Source organism: Vollenhovia emeryi, unplaced genomic scaffold, assembly GCF_000949405.1.
Source record: "Vollenhovia emeryi isolate VEMERY1.0 unplaced genomic scaffold, V.emery_V1.0 DF939145.1, whole genome shotgun sequence".
NCBI classification, from domain to species: Eukaryota; Metazoa; Arthropoda; class Insecta; order Hymenoptera; family Formicidae; genus Vollenhovia; species Vollenhovia emeryi.
Window position 1 is genome coordinate 2492937 of NW_011967221.1, and position 15903 is coordinate 2508839.

The 15903-nt window shown below is 42.0% G+C and overlaps 3 protein-coding genes across 3 annotated transcripts in view; 2 read left to right on the forward strand and 1 right to left on the reverse strand.

Moving 5' to 3' along the window:
• Nucleotides 1-15903, reverse strand: part of LOC105566380 (slit homolog 3 protein-like) — a 97478-nt gene that overhangs the window by 44683 nt on the left and 36892 nt on the right. The window contains exon 2 of the mRNA XM_012020320.1: nt 14321-14404. The gene's annotated coding sequence lies outside the window, so the exon portion shown is untranslated. The remainder of the gene's footprint in view (nt 1-14320; nt 14405-15903) is intronic.
• Nucleotides 1572-4196, forward strand: LOC105566379 (maltase 2-like). The gene is made up of 2 exons (XM_012020318.1): nt 1572-2817; nt 3389-4196. Exons 1-2 carry the CDS (start codon nt 1583-1585, stop codon nt 3882-3884), a joined length of 1731 nt encoding a protein of 576 aa, XP_011875708.1. The 5' UTR covers nt 1572-1582; the 3' UTR covers nt 3885-4196.
• On the forward strand, nt 4899-8820 carry LOC105566378 (maltase 1-like). The gene is made up of 2 exons (XM_012020317.1): nt 4899-6201; nt 7365-8820. The coding sequence occupies exons 1-2, from the start codon at nt 4970-4972 to the stop codon at nt 7837-7839; spliced, it is 1707 nt and encodes a 568-aa protein (XP_011875707.1). The 5' UTR covers nt 4899-4969; the 3' UTR covers nt 7840-8820.

A 15903-nucleotide genomic window follows, 5' to 3' on the forward strand; every position in this document is an offset into this window, starting at 1 on the left:
ATTTATCAGACGATTTTGTAAAGGGACGTGTAAAACGGTCGACGATATATTCGCAGCAGGAATTATTATGCAAGTTGGATCGTAAGACCGTTTCAGATTGTGTGGCAGTGTCAGGCTTCGCATGAAGTACATCTTTACATTGACTAGCACTTGACACCGCGCTCACGTGACACTTCCTCCGCTTGATCCATTCGCTATCTATCAACTATCGGATAAAACTACCGGAAAAGCAATAAGGCATTGTAAGCCCGTCACAGATAATAATATCGTTTTCGCATTCGATGTACGATAAATTACCTCGACTTACTTGTTTTTTTGCAGGGGAATTGTTCTCTTCCCTATTGTACCGGGACTTTCGCCGTGTTCTTTATAGTACAACTTCCCGGGAGAATGTTGAACGACGGCACTTTATCATATTATCAGAGCAAGTTTATTTCAAAGGGTATCTGTCGTCGTTGAATTTTCAAGGCGGGGGCAAAATTTTTTTCGTACCGTACTGGAATACACGACGCGCGAGTAGAGCGATGAGAAATGGCCTTCTCTCTTACTCGTTAGAGAAAGCGAGGAAAAACGAAGGTATCCCGCAACGATGTCAACGTTATTTCGCGGTAATAGCAAATTTATTCCTGACGGAAAGCTCGGCGCTCGCGCAGAGATTAAATTGACCCTCGCAACGGTGCCGTATAAGAAAGTAAGAAACGCGGCTGGGGAACCACCTGTATAATTAGGCGTAGGCCGCGATAGCAGTTACGAGGCCAACACGCATAAACGCCTTTAGCACGCGAGATGGTGCGGGTTTGAATGTTTGCCATTTTTCAAGTGGCCGCGGATCGAAAAATCTTATCGGCCGGCTGCAAGACGACGTTACGCGCGGCGAGCGAGCGAGGCCAGCGGTTTTCGCGGGAAAAGCCGCAAATCTCTTCCTGTGTAACAATAAGAGCAAGTTATAATAGTCGCGCGCGAGTCGCGTGCGATTCCGCGAATTTTTTAAGTGCAGCGTGGCGAGATCGATTCTCCGCGACGCGCGTCGATGCGCCGCGCGGGCGAGACCTCGAGCCATCGACGAGCCTCGCCGCTGGGGGATCCTCGTGGTGAAATCTGTGGCGCGGCATTATTATCTCCAAATTTGTAATGCGAAATAGCGCAATCAGCGATACACCGCGAAACGTGCGGCGGACGCGAAATGTTTTATGGAGCAGTATCGATCGCCCGCAGCCAAGTTCAAGCAACGATTATTTCAGCAAATATTTGTATCAACTTATTTTCGTAAGTCTACATATTGCACAGGCGATAGCGACGGAATAATTTCACGTCAAATGCGCAGATGATTACGTACAATTGCAACGATTATTGCGCTTCGACGTAAAAGTAATAACACGATGGAAACAGTTGTGCACATTTGATATCGCTTGATATGGACGTCGTTGCAAGAGTGCAAGGTAGCGTTATCAAGTGATAATTCCTAGACGCGTAACCGCGCGCTTATCAATCGATAATATGACAACAAGTTTCTCAATTTTTCACAAGATCGCCGGCTGGTATAAAAGCAGCCGGAATGAGCAATCAAAGTCAAACAGTCATTATGCTTCGCTCGTGCATTCTCGCGGTACTGATCGTTTTGGCCGGTTCGATCCGGGTCCAGGAATCGAATAAGGATTGGTACAAGAACAGTCTCGTGTACCAGGTCTATCCGAGAAGTTTCAAGGACAGTGACGGAGACGGCGTTGGCGATTTGCCAGGCATCACGAGCAAATTGGAACACATCGCGGACATCGGCGCCGATGCGCTATGGATGTCACCGATCTTTAGTAGCCCGCAGGATGATTTCGGCTACGACATTTCTAATTTTACTGAAATCCATGAGGAGTACGGCACTCTAGACGACTTTGACGACCTCGTGGCGAAGGCAAAGTCTCTCGGGCTGAAAGTAATCCTTGATTTCGTGCCGAATCACAGCTCTGATGAGCACCAATGGTTCCTCGATAGTATCGAAAAGATCCCACCTTACGACGAATATTACGTCTGGCGTGATAAGCGAAAAGATGAAAACGGAGAGAGAATACCACCGAACAACTGGTTGAGCGCTTTCGGAGGCTCTGCCTGGAAATGGAATGAAAAACGAGGACAGTATTACTTGCATCAGTTCGCTGATGGACAGCCGGATCTCAATTATCATAACGATAAACTACGGGAAGAAATGAAAGACGTGCTGACTTTTTGGATGGACCGGGGCGTGGAGGGCTTTCGCATTGATGCTATCAATCATATGTACGAGGATCCCGAATTGCGGGACGAACCAATAAGTAATCCTGAGTTAGATCCCAATGACTATGACTACTTGGACCACATTTACACGAAAAATCGTCCCGAAACTTACGACGTTCTCAAAACTTGGAGGGAATTGATGGACAGTCACTCGGAGACCGCTGACACGAAAATGATCCTGACCGAGGCTTATGCGGACTTGGATCTCACTATAAAGTACTATCAGTCGGGTTCGACGGTGCCGTTCAACTTCGTGTTCATCGCAGACTTGAACGACAAGTCCAGCGCGTCAGATTTCAAGCGCTATATCGATCGTTGGATGAACAATATACCCGAAGGTGAATATGTTGCGAACTGGGTAGTGGGCAACCATGACAATCATCGCGCGGCTACGAGATTCGGCGAAAAACGGGCCGATCAACTTAACATGCTGGCGATCGTTCTACCCGGCGTGAGCGTGATTTACAATGGCGATGAGATCGGTATGCTCGATAGACGTTTTACGTACGAGGAAACCAAGGATCCTGCCGGACGTAATGCTGGACCCGACAGGTATCACGAGTGAAAGATAAACCTGGACAAAATTATATGTATCTAAGTAGATTTGGAATAATAGGTATATAGGACAGATATTGTTACGACGAATCCGACCAAAATCTAATCATATTATCTAATCATTATACGTTTTAAATGAATTTCTGATTTCTTTTACATTATCTGGAATATAATAGCATAAAAGTGTTGATTGATAATATAAAAAAATATCACCACAAAAATATTATTTGTTAACTATAAATACATTTAGGTATTATTATAAGAGTAGTGTGATTTTGTCTACTAATAATTAATGTAATGCAAATCAATTAATTGCATACATCAAGGACCATTAAAAATTGACGATGCTTTTATTTACAATAGACATATTGCAATCTGATCAGCTAGTTTTACAGTCGGAATAATTAAATCAAATTACAATTGTATGCATAGTTAATTATGTTATCTTTTACATTTTGTTGACAAACCATAGTAAATCTGCATTTGAAACAAATTGCATTAAATTTAATTATATGTATGTATATATCTTTCTTTTTGTCAATTAATTTCAATATGATCGTATTTTCAGATATTGCTACAAGTCGCGAGATCCGGAAAGAACGCCTTTTCAATGGGACGATACCACCAGCGCTGGCTTTTCTACGAACGAAACAACGTGGCTTCCGGTGAACGACAATTACAAGGATTTGAATTTGGCAAAGCAACAAAAGGAATTTCTCTCTCATTACAACGTATTTAAACACATGGGGCAACTAAAGAAAAAGCCTGTCATCGAGCAAGGCTCCCTGGAGACTGCGTTGTACTGTTATAAATGCAGTTTCACAGAGAATGTTTTAGGGGTGGTACGACGACAAGGATCATCCGTCGTAGCGGTCCTAGTGAACTTCGACGACACTAACATCCCCGTCGTCAACGTTAGGACCTGGTTGAATATTTCGGAACAGTTGAAAGTCTATACATCTAGCGTGGAGTCCGTTCCTCCAGGAACGGAAATTAATAATGATGCCGTGTATCTACCCGGTGCGGCCTCTATTGTAGTAGCCACACTAGATATCTTTGAGTAATTTTCTGCTTATCTCGTATTATCCTAACGGATAATTCTTCAGTAAAGTGAACTTTCGAACATACGTCTATAGACGTAAGCTAGACAGTTTCTACAGGCAGATCGTCTTACATAAATGTGAGAATAAATATTCGAAGGAAATGTATCATGTAATAGGAAACAAAAGTAAATTTGGAGTCACCGTGTTACTATTATTTGCAACGAACATCATTACGATAGCACTTCAAATCGAAGTAATTAGTGCTGATTTATGTATCTACAAGATATGTGTTTTTGTTTGACAGAATAAATTTTACTTCGGCCAGAATAAAAATACTTTTTTACCGTCGTCTAGTATAAGATAATATATGTTCATGCTAAAACAATATTCATTGGCGTTTGGACTCGGTTGCTTCATGTTATCTTAATAATTAATTTTCCTTTGTTGCTACCTCAATTTAACTTTATTTCCTCACTCCCAATTTTTTTTAATAAAGTACATTTTTTAATTAATTGCCATGGCGGAGTTAAATAAAAGTGATTATCATCCTATGGCACGTCAAAGCACGATTTTAATTATCCTTTTCTACATGTAGCATAGTAATTAAAATACACAGTAATGCGAAAAAGTACTGTGTACACAGTACTTTTTCGCATTACATGTTTGTAGAAATTAATTCGCCCGTATCAAATAATTTTTATTTTGCAAAATTACATTTTGGCGAAATAAGTTTGAAACAATATCTTCATTTGCAATTTTGTACGATTCACTTTTTACTCATTATAACATAAATTTCTGCAATATAATTGCAATACGTTTTTATTAAACGCAATAAATATTTTAAATAAAAATTACGGTGTTTTATTCTTGACATTATAGAAATAATTACATAAGAGAAAAGCTATCTAAAGTATCAGATTACTTTTGTGCTATCGTAATGAATGTTATCGTTATCAGTAATTCCCGGATGCAATCATCTGCAGCTGCGAACTTATCAAACAAAAATGGCAATATTCTAACAGCGTATCTGCTGCTATGAACCTTTCAAAAGTTGGTCTCATTGTCAGTATAAAAGCGCGTCAGAAACGACAAATGAATCAGTCAGTATGTTTCGCCTGTATATCTTCGTCGCGGCGTTGGTTGCTTCAACAACTTCCGCGTCAGTCGAAAGAACGGGTAAGCATTGGTACAAGAACAGTTTGATATACCAAGTCTATCTGAGAAGTTTCAAGGACAGTGATGGAGACGGTATAGGAGATTTGAACGGTGTCACGAGCAAATTGGAACACATCGCGGACATCGGCGCCGATGCGCTATGGCTGTCACCAATCTACACTAGCCCGCAAAGCGACTTCGGCTACGACATTGCTAATTATATCGACGTCGACAAGGATTACGGTACTTTAGCTGACTTTGACAAACTTGTGGCGAAGGCGAAGTCCCTCGGGCTGAAAGTAATCCTCGATTTCGTGCCGAACCACAGCTCTCACGAGCACGAATGGTTCGTAAAAAGCGCCCAACGGATCAAGCCCTACGACGAGTACTATATCTGGCGTGACGCGCTGGTAGCGAACGGTACTAGGAAACCGCCAAACAACTGGTTGAGTGCCATCGGAGGCTCCGCATGGGAATGGAGCGCGACACGGAAACAATACTATCTGCATCAGTTCAGCTGTGCTCAGGCGGATCTCAACTACAGTAGCGTTACATTGCAACGTGAAATGAAGAACGTACTGAATTTCTGGCTGGACCGAGGCGTGGATGGTTTTCGCATCGATGCCATTAGTCATTTGTTTGAGGACGCACGTTATCTGGACGAGCCTCGAAACGACGCGCCAGGGATACCGGATGATGATTATGAAACCTTGGATCACATTTACACGCGAAATCTTCCCGGGGTTTACGAAATTCTCAAGTCTTGGAGAGAACTAGTGGATAAACACTCAAAAACGACTGGTAGAAAAATTATTCTAACCGAGGCCGACACGGATTTCCCCTTGTACTACAAGTCGGGCTCGAACGTGCCGTTCAATTTTATGTTCATCCTTGACTTGAACGACATGTCCAGCGCAGCTGACTTCAAACGTCTCGTCGATCGCTGGATGAACAATATGCCTAACGATCCCGCGTACGTGGCGAATTGGGTGGTGGGCAATCATAACAATCATCGCGCGGCTACGAGATTCGGCGAAAAACGGGCCGATCAACTTAACATGCTGGCGACCGTTTTACCCGGCGTGAGCGTAATTTACAATGGCGATGAGATCGGTATGCTCGATAGAAATTTTACGTACGACGAAACCAAGGATCCTGCCGGACGTAATGCTGGACCAGACAGGTATCACGGGTGAAAGATAAACTTGGACAAAATTATATGTATCTAACAAGTAAACCTACCCAAGTGGGGACACACCGACTTTCATGAGTGTTGAATATGTTCTGTTTCAGCTCAAAATAAGGGACACGTATTTCTTTATACGTGCCCACACGCACTTTTAGGTGGTGAAATGCCCCTTTGAAGAAAATTTTATTTTCTCTTTTGGGGCGAATATTGACGAAAGTGTAAGAGCTAGAAAAAAATTTTTTTAATAAACGTTGAATGGCTTCAACACCACGCAACATTTTTTATTACAATTTTGAAAAATTTTAGCACCAAATTAGAACTTATTTTATTACGAATTCAACCGTATATAATTAAGTTCAAAATGGTAATAAAAAATGTTGAGTGGTGGGGGTATTTTGAAAAAGAAAAATTAAACTTTTTTTCTCATAGTTTTAAAGTACTATGAAACGTTTAACGTTCATTAAAATTTGTTTCCCTGGCTCTTACATTTTCGTTAATATTCGCTCCGAAAGAGAAAATCAAATTTTCCTCAAAGGGGTATTTCACCACCGAAAAGTGCGTATGGGCACGTATAAAAAAATACGTGTCCCTTATTTTGTGCTAAAAAACAACATATTCAACACTCATGAAAGTCGGTGTGTCCCCACTTGGGTAGGTTTACTTGTAAGTAGATTTGAAATATCTACAAATTCATCATTTTACTTTCGAGTGTAATATTTTATAATATTATGTCGAATAATTATACGCTTTTTCTCTTATGCAAAGATTAAATTAAATAGCATAAATACGTATATACTCAACGTAATCTCTATTATAAGAATTCCTAATTTAATTTGTTGAAAAATAATTCCATTCAAATCTCTCGCTCTACTATTTTCGTCAATGTTAAAACCCGTTCCAAAAGTTCGTATTGTATAGTGCACGCTGTTTATCCTCACAATAGAAACATGTTGCAATGGTTGACGTAACGAATGAAATAATTCACAGGTTTCATGGATTTTTTGTTTTATCAACCGAGAGTTTTGTAGTGCATTCATATTTTTCAAAGAGCATCTGTTATCAAACGTATAAAAATTTCTAACAAATTTTTATACCTGAGACATCACTTTCTACCGCGTTACAATATTTTACCGACTTCGATTTTAACGCACTTGCAGATATCGTTTAAAATCGAGGGACCCGGAAAGAACGCCTTTTCAATGGAAAAACAGAACGAGCGCCGGCTTTTCTACCACCGATACGACGTGGCTTCCGGTGAACAGCAATTATGAAACTCTGAATTTGGCGGCGCAAAAGGCCGCGACCGTGTCGCACTACAATGTATTCAAATCTTTGTCGCGTTTGAAAAGGAAGCCCGTTGTCGAACGGGGTTCCCTGCAGACCGTGTTGGTCACCGAGGAAATCCTAGGTGTAGTACGACGACACGGTGCATCCGTCGTGGCGCTTATGGTTAACTTCGCCAACACGCCGGTCACCGTAGACGCCAGGACCTGGATGAATATTCCAGAGCAGCTGATAGTCTATGCGCCCAGTGTGCATTCCGAGATGCTGGCAGGATCGCGCGTCGATACGACTTGCATCGCTATGCCCGGTTCGGCCTCCGTTGTGCTCACCACAGCAGATTTGGTTTAAACTCCTGCCTACGTTATGTTCACAGATAACCGTCCGGTAACACGAAGTTTCGGACTTGCGTATGCAACATACATAAGTCACTTATAGAGTTCATTTTAGTAGTTTGTTTTACGTTAAGCTGTCGAATGCAGATATTCTAGAGGAATAAATATTATATACGTTTTATAAGAGCTTGATATTATCACATTCATAATCATACATCGGTTGATCGTTAACAATGCGTTATTAATAATGAATGTGCTCAATTCTGTAAAATAATTTTTCAAGGGAAATTTTCGACTTCTTAAAAGAATCTTTTCCTGTATAAATTCATTAAAACGATAGAAATTGAATTACCATTTCAGTTCTCTTTCATACCATAATGTTAACACCAGTTTTAGGTTTTCATTAATTTTTAGTAAAGTACATTAATTTTTATTAAGACATTGGTGGGAAAGTGCGACTTTCTTGGTCTTTTAATTAATGAAGACTGTATCACTTAATTTTTAATATGCGGCAAAATGTTTTACGTAATAAAAACAAAAATTACTCAATTTTAAGACTTTTATGTGCAAAAGTAATACAAGTTGCATTTATTATTTATTGCATTTATGGAAGAAGCAAGGAATAACTTTCGTGAAATAGATGTTAGATATCAAACGCGCGTGTTTAAAAGAGTGAAAAATCCTGATTACCTATATTTGCATGTTCATGTTAAAATTCAGTTGACCAAATGTAACAGTAGTTAATTATATTGTATTTTCTTGTTCGTCGCTTATAAAATACAAAATGGCAGCATATACGTTGGTACGTACGTGTCGTACAGCACGCTTCGCGATAACATTTGATTTTGTGGTAGCTGCAATAGCAACGTGAGAATGATCTTTCGATAAATATTAGCCTTTGATAAACGGTGCTTTATTCGGCCCGATTTACATAACAACTTGCGAGCGTTGTTTGTTGTTTATATCTACGCGAATAAACCAATAGCAGGATGCCGAATATTATTTTATTACTGGAAAATCTCTCTGTAAAATCCCAATACAAATTCGCTTTGTTGTTCGGCAAATACAACAAGACAAGCAAAATTTGGACATCTGTCTGATTTACGGTGCCGTTTGAAGCGGCTTAACGAAATACAATGCAAGTGCTGTGAAAGGGATTGGAAATTTGGCGCGTGAAACACGTGTCGAGGGAATTAAAAATTTTCTCCTCAATCTGCCACCGATACCCCCGAGTCGAACCTGTGTCAATTCAGATATTCTTGTTGATCAATGTCGCCACAATATTGTCGGAATTCATCTCGAATGCGTGTAACGTCGTTCGCGAAAGTCTACGTGCTTAACCGGGGGCTGCAGACTGCTGAAACTTACATATTTTTCGCTATACATGCCGGAACGGAAATAGAAGGGCAGAATGCGGGGAGGAAAATAGATTTACGACAGGAAAGCCGATAGTTTCGATCAGCTAAGGTAGCTAAGACGCCACGCGGTGAGAGGCAGACTTGCACGCACGTCCCCGTGCCGTGTGCACATGAGTAGTTGGGAAAATTCTCGAGTTTTCATGCCGACAGCCGGCACTATGCACCGGCGCGCAGCACCAATCACGCTGAGTGCACATTCTTCAACCTCTTCTGTCTCGGAGTCCTCTTCGCTGTTCTCTCGTCCCCGAGACAGCTAGGAGAGATGCACTACTCTCCCTCTACAGCGGTTTCGTTTGTATATCGCGCATGTATAACGTGCGTGTGCCGACATACGCCGGCGGTATGGCAAATCGGCGGGGCTTGTATCTTCAGCCCCGCGCTATCTTTCTTCGTTTTCTTCTTTCGAGTTCGTACGACTGAATATTTGGTATGAACCTTGTACCGCTGCTATATCACGTTTCCTCGCGAACTCTTAATTAATTCGTGTGCCTCTCAACCCCCGTTTCCGCCATACGTGCCCCCTTCTCGGTACATTCCTTCCGTTTTTCCCCGGTCTTTTAGCTTGCCGCGCGTAGCAGGATAACGTCCAAGCGGAAATCGGTCCGGCGATACAGACAGCGGTAGCCCGCGGAGAATTGCGTTCTTTCCTCGCCCCCGGTATGCGCGCTCTTTGATATTTAAAAGTATTCTAAATGAAAAATGTTTGTTTGTACGCCGTGCGTACAGCTGCAGCGCGAGGCAGCGACTACTGACGGCGGTGTACATAGGCGCGTCTTCGTTTCGCAGAAATTGTTTCGCGTTTCGTTTAATAATGCAGCAAGATGCACGAATGCAATCTGCGACGTTAAAGATCGGCGTATTTGCAAACGGACCTCTTGTGTAAGGCCCCCTTCAACGGTAACAAAGTAACTGGCGTGCAACGGACAAAGCAATTATTAAAATGCTCTCTGGCTAGCAAAACTGAAAACGGAAAACGTAAACGCGCGTGTCTGCTAGCGTCGCCCAATATTATTGCTCGGCTTAATTTTGTTATCGGTCCTGGTAACAAGTTCCATCTAATTAAATCCGAACGACGACATTAAAGAACACAGGAAAGTCCCCTATTACGAGATAGGTTTCTAATATGAGACAGCTGGTTTTCAACGAACGCAAATTCAATCGCAAATCTTTTTTCGCAACGATTACACGATCTCACAATAAATGTTCCACTGAACGGATTTCGCTCCAAGAGCAGTAAATTCACGGTCGAATCAACAGATGGTGTGTCTATTAATTTAACAGAAACCTCGCTATCTCGTATTAGGAGTCTATCTCGCAATGGGGGACTTTCCACTATTAATAAATCAATACTTTCAGACGTTCGAGTGGATTCGAGATGTCGAAAGATGTAAGGATAAGTAACTCGTTTTCCTTATTAATAAGTACGTGAAAATACGATACACTACGTCACCTTTAGGATTACAGTTGCGAGCTCACAGCGGGATCAGTAATTTCCGAATAGTATTATTTTACACGGTGCTGTATGGGTAACTATTAAACACCACGATATCCATGGCCGTTTGCGCTATAGCGTCGATTTACAACGCGCGCCACAGAGCCTAGCATAAAATAATCTCTGTCCGAGCATTAGCCCGCCCTCTCCTCTCCCTCCCTCCCCCTTTTTATGTGCATGTGCCGCGACTACCCTTACTGAATGGGCGCCATATACTAAGTGGATTTTATGCATGCCCTGAATCCAATTATCCTGAATAATTTATCGCCGAATCGCAGACGTTAATGACATCAGACTGAATTAGGCAAGCTTTTCATAATGGTTCCATAAAAATAGCGGCGCATATGGCCCGTTCACCGCTCACCTTTTACCCGATAATGAATCATCACTGTCAATGGTGTAAATGGAGCTGATAATTACATTGTCCCGAATCATTGATCGGTCGCGAAAATGAGGCTTTGTTTTGCGTACCTCGTCGACATATTAATTAGCTTTTCCGTGAAATAATAATGTGTCAAATCCGCTGTAGTGGCTAACGGTTCTTCCGTCCACGCGCAAATGCAATTAAATTATTAATTGGACACGGAAGAATAGGGAGGAGCGAGGATATCGATCTCAGTAAGGGTTGCACAATAGCGTTTCTTTCCAAAGGAAATTCTCCAAATTCACGATGCTTTTGAAACTTGGCCGACCCCGGTGTCAGTCATCCTTAGTCGTTTCGTGTATAATATATTACGGATTAATACCCGCGAATTTTTCGGAAACATTGTCGTTTCGTCAGAATGTTCCAGAATCTGAACGTGACATATTTGTTAATAATGCAATTCAGTGAAATGCTCTTTCGTACGAGAGTATGCACGGCGCACGGGTTTGTTGCGCAACGTCAATTAAACTTTATTTTCATTGTTCCAGGCGATGTTACGCGCGCATTATTGACTGAATTTTTGACGTATGATAACGCAATCGCTTTTTCCATTTCGATTTATAAATATCCCGTGTTTTTAACACATTCATTGAACATCGGCACGCGTATATTCGACGACATGAACGGAAATAAATGCGGAAAAGGGAGACATGTGCAATGGATACGTGCAATGCGGTGCGTATCGAATACTCTTTTGAAGCGCACGTTTCTATCGTTTTGCCGTTTTGCAATAAGAGTCATCGGCTGATGGTCGATTTGTATTCAGGCGTAGCGCGAAGGGAAACCATCCCAACATCGGATTAATTGGATAAAAAAAAGGGAAATCGAATTGACAATTTATTTGTGTGTGTGTGTGTTTTTTTTTCGCAATTTAAAATTGCAATTTTTCGTACTTTCTGGGAGATCCCGTCGTGCTTTACGAAGGCACCCAGGCAATACAAATACCTAGAGGACGTCTGCGGGATGCCACGGTCTCGCAGACATCGTTTTCCAGATATCGTTTAGATATTGTTCAAACTTCTGCGCTATTTTCGTTATCGTGTGACAATACCAAAATACTCGCGACACATAAAATCGTATATTTTCTCTTCGTAAAGATTTAGATTGTACGATCAATATTGTATGTTGTTTTCAGAATTTATTTCGAGCACTTTCCCCCAGACACTCCGTAAATATCAGGTGACTTTTAATTCTCACCGCATGCCGCGACTTTACATCCATCCTCCAGTACGAACACGTAATTACACGGTTGTAGTGACCAGAGCGTAAAATCACGGTCTATACCACATTTAACACTCGAGATACAGTAAGCTGGTACACTAAGCCGGCGTAAAGTGGGTCGTGTAAACGTTGTCATTGACGTGCAATACTGTGCCATTCTCGGTGTTGTATTGCGTCTCGCGACAAAGCCTTGATTTGTCCGCGGTGTTTATGTGAGAAACAGAAGCGTTAATCCAGGAAACTCGACAAAATCGAATAGTCGCGACGGTTTTAAACGATACCGAGATCACGGGGCAAGAGGATGCGCCATATCCGCCGAATTGCAACGAATTGCGGTCGATATCGCCTGGCATTTTATCGATACAACGATACGGCATTTCGACCGTAACGGCTTTTCTTTCAGCATGAACATTTTTAAGATTCGCATGTCCATTTCACTCAGACGCCCTGCACTGTCGACTTTGAAAACAGCTGACGCGCAGCAATAAATAACGTTACGCAGTGCTGAATGTGCTTTACTTCGAAATGTATTTCTTTCCACTGTGCGTTCCTCGGAATGCATTATCGTGAGATAACGTCTAAAGTAAAATTTCTACTTCTCACGTTCGATACAATATCGAAAAAATTTTACATACGCCACTTCAGCGAAAATGGCGGTATCGTAGCAAGGAAAGTGACATTGAGAAATATCTAAACGACATCTGAATTCTTATCTATAAGAGGCTATGGTGTCCCACGCTCTTTTAAATATGTCTCGGAGAGCTCAACATTTTCCTGATCGCGCAAATTATTATTTTGAATTGCGTAATGAAATAAAGTATCAATTAGATTTTCTTAACGAAAACGTTATTCGAGTTAAACTTATACTAAAAATACAATGCACACAACTTTAATACAAATAAGCATTTAATTAAAAGATGGCCTGTTCTAATTTAATTGTTGAATGCATATCGGTCCTGATTCACGACATTATTGCTTATTCAAAAATTTGGCGCTGCTAAGCCAAATGTTAATTGCGCTTTTCCTCCTTTCTTACAAGTATTAAACTCTTCCTTTCGTGCACGCGTGTGGGTTATGGAATAGGGATTAGAATTGTATTCTACGTAATTACGATAAAAGATACGCGTATTGAAAGATTGTTCGGAGTGATTTCATGGACGGTTGAATTAAAATTGATGTAAAATTTTACGCTTCCTCCCGCGAAGCTTCAAGCCTAGTGTGACACTTGGAACGCAATTCCACCGGCTCCTTTAAATATCCTTTCATTCGGTGATCATTCTAAGAGGGCTTTTCCAGGGAAATGATGGTTCCACATCGCCGCGATAAGGAACGCGAGAATGTCGCCAAGAGCGGCCCTTCCCGCGAAGGGAAATGTCATCCGTTCGCAATGAAGCAGAATTTTTCGCTTCGCTTCTTTTAACGGTAAGTTAGAATTTCTCTTGAGAGAATGGAGCTAAAGCGAGCCCGAAATTCTTGCAGACGTAAGTGTACTCGGCGCGTCGTACCGCGAAGAGAGGGAGAGACCCGAAGCGAAGAAACATTAGGAACTATTTATCAGTTGACTTTCCATTCTTCGTGTACCTCCTTCGTGTAGAAATAGTGCTTGGTCAAGGAAAAAGACTTCGATTTAGGTTGCGATAGTCGCTTAGATTTGTGGAACGGAGGTGCCCCGAGAGGCGGAGGAAAAAGAGTGCGTTGTAAAAGGGGACGCTTGATTAGAGTTTATTCATTCGCTGGCTTCTCGAATCACTTCAATATTGTTCGAGGACTGATTAACGGTGCGTTGTAGCGATTAAACGCAACTCGTATAAGAGAGCATATCGATTACGGCGTAACGTATCACGTTACATGCACTCACTTTGCGCATAGTAATTGAGATGCAAATATTACTTTCCTAACAATTAGCACAAAGTTACTTGCCCGCAGACTCATTGTTATTTACCTGGCTTTGCGCGTCCTTCGAAAGTTGGCGGTGCACGTTACGCAGAATATCTACGTCGCAACACCATCCTGCCGCGCAATAATTCTGCAACAAGAGAAAAGATTTTTGATATTAGATTGATGGAGACGTGAAAGTAACGTACCACCGATCGCTCGATATGACAGTCATAAAATAAACAGTTTGGATTGCCGCGAGTCTCTCTCCCTCTTGGATTATTAAATTTTACGCGAATCCACTTACAAAGTTGACGGGTTTCGAGAAGGCCGGCGTAGTCTGCAGAGCTCGGCGCTCTCTAAATTAAGTTAGCGGTTAAGAATCAGCTACGCTTGCCGAAAGACAATAAGAAAAACAACGAGAAGTAAAGTAAGTTAAGGAAAGGAGAGAGAACGAGGGCACATACGAGCATCTCCCCGGCGGGATTAGATCCTCGTGCACGATCCGCGAGGTTCGCCACGCTCGGAACCGTATTAATCCTTGAAAGAGTGCTCCACTCGTGATTTAACTCTGCGCGTGCGACGCCGTGAGCGAGCACGGACGATGCGATCGGAAATGTACGTAGCTCGCGGCGCAGACGTAACGTAACTACATTAGCCCCCTTCGTGACGGTCGGTAGGGTCCTTTGAGGGTGGCACGGGGTGCCGAATACCAATCAGTTATGTCAATTGGCCCCAACAAAGTAATGAATGGTAATTGCAAGCCGCACGTCCGTCTCACTCCCCTCCCGTCCACACGCCGTTCGCCCATCGACCGAGTTCAAACACGCTCCCTCCGAACTGCCCGCCACTGACCCTCGCCAGGTACACGGCTCGCATCCGTCGCGAATGGATCCCCGCGCCCGGTCGCCATCGATTTTAAACCCGATCTAATCGGATTTTCGCGCGGGACACGGGCAGGCGTCGGTAATCATCAGCGGATTCACGCGAATCAACGTATCGGGGTTTCGCATGAACCACTGAAAAAGTTTGCGAACGATTTACCAGTGAAACGGCCGGACGAAAGGGCTTGTTTATTTCGGAAAAGTGTCCGGCCCTTTCAAAGGGAGATACACGAGATATGCTTTTTTTTTAATACATAAAGAGGGAAATTCTCTGAACAACAGGTATACACGTAATTGTCCATCGCGTATCAACGTATGTTACAGCGAAATAAAAATTGACATTAAATACGAAGTACGGTATTGCTGACATTTTGTTATCCAAGTATTCTAACCCACGCTGCTCGTAATTCTTACACAGAAGAAGAATAAGTGTCAGCTCAACTTTTACATACTCAAATTAACGTTCATTGTTTTGTATATACGCTACAATCTCCAATCTTCTTAGAAGCATTTAATAATCTTATATTCCGACAATATTAGTCTTATTTGTCTATTGCAGTCTTAATTGTCACTTCAAGAATACATATGATTATTTTCACAATAAAATCATTTTAATCGTTATAATTTTCGATTTGAAAACATGTTATTTTCTATCCAATATGTTTCCTGCTCGAGGGGTAAATCGCTGAGAGCATTGTGGTGTACAGATTTGCGGCATCACTGGACATTACTAGGCATTACTGCACGGAGAGAAATTTCTTTTAAA

Coding starts and splice junctions, on each gene's coding strand:
- LOC105566379 (XM_012020318.1), top strand. CDS start 1,583: ATGCTTCGCTCGTGCATTCTCGCGGTACTGATCGTTTTGGCCGGTTCG. Junction 2,818..3,388: donor CGTAATGCTGGACCCGACAG/GTATCACGAGTG, acceptor TCGTATTTTCAG/ATATTGCTACAAGTCGCGAG.
- LOC105566378 (XM_012020317.1), top strand. CDS start 4,970: ATGTTTCGCCTGTATATCTTCGTCGCGGCGTTGGTTGCTTCAACAACT. Junction 6,202..7,364: donor CGTAATGCTGGACCAGACAG/GTATCACGGGTG, acceptor ACGCACTTGCAG/ATATCGTTTAAAATCGAGGG.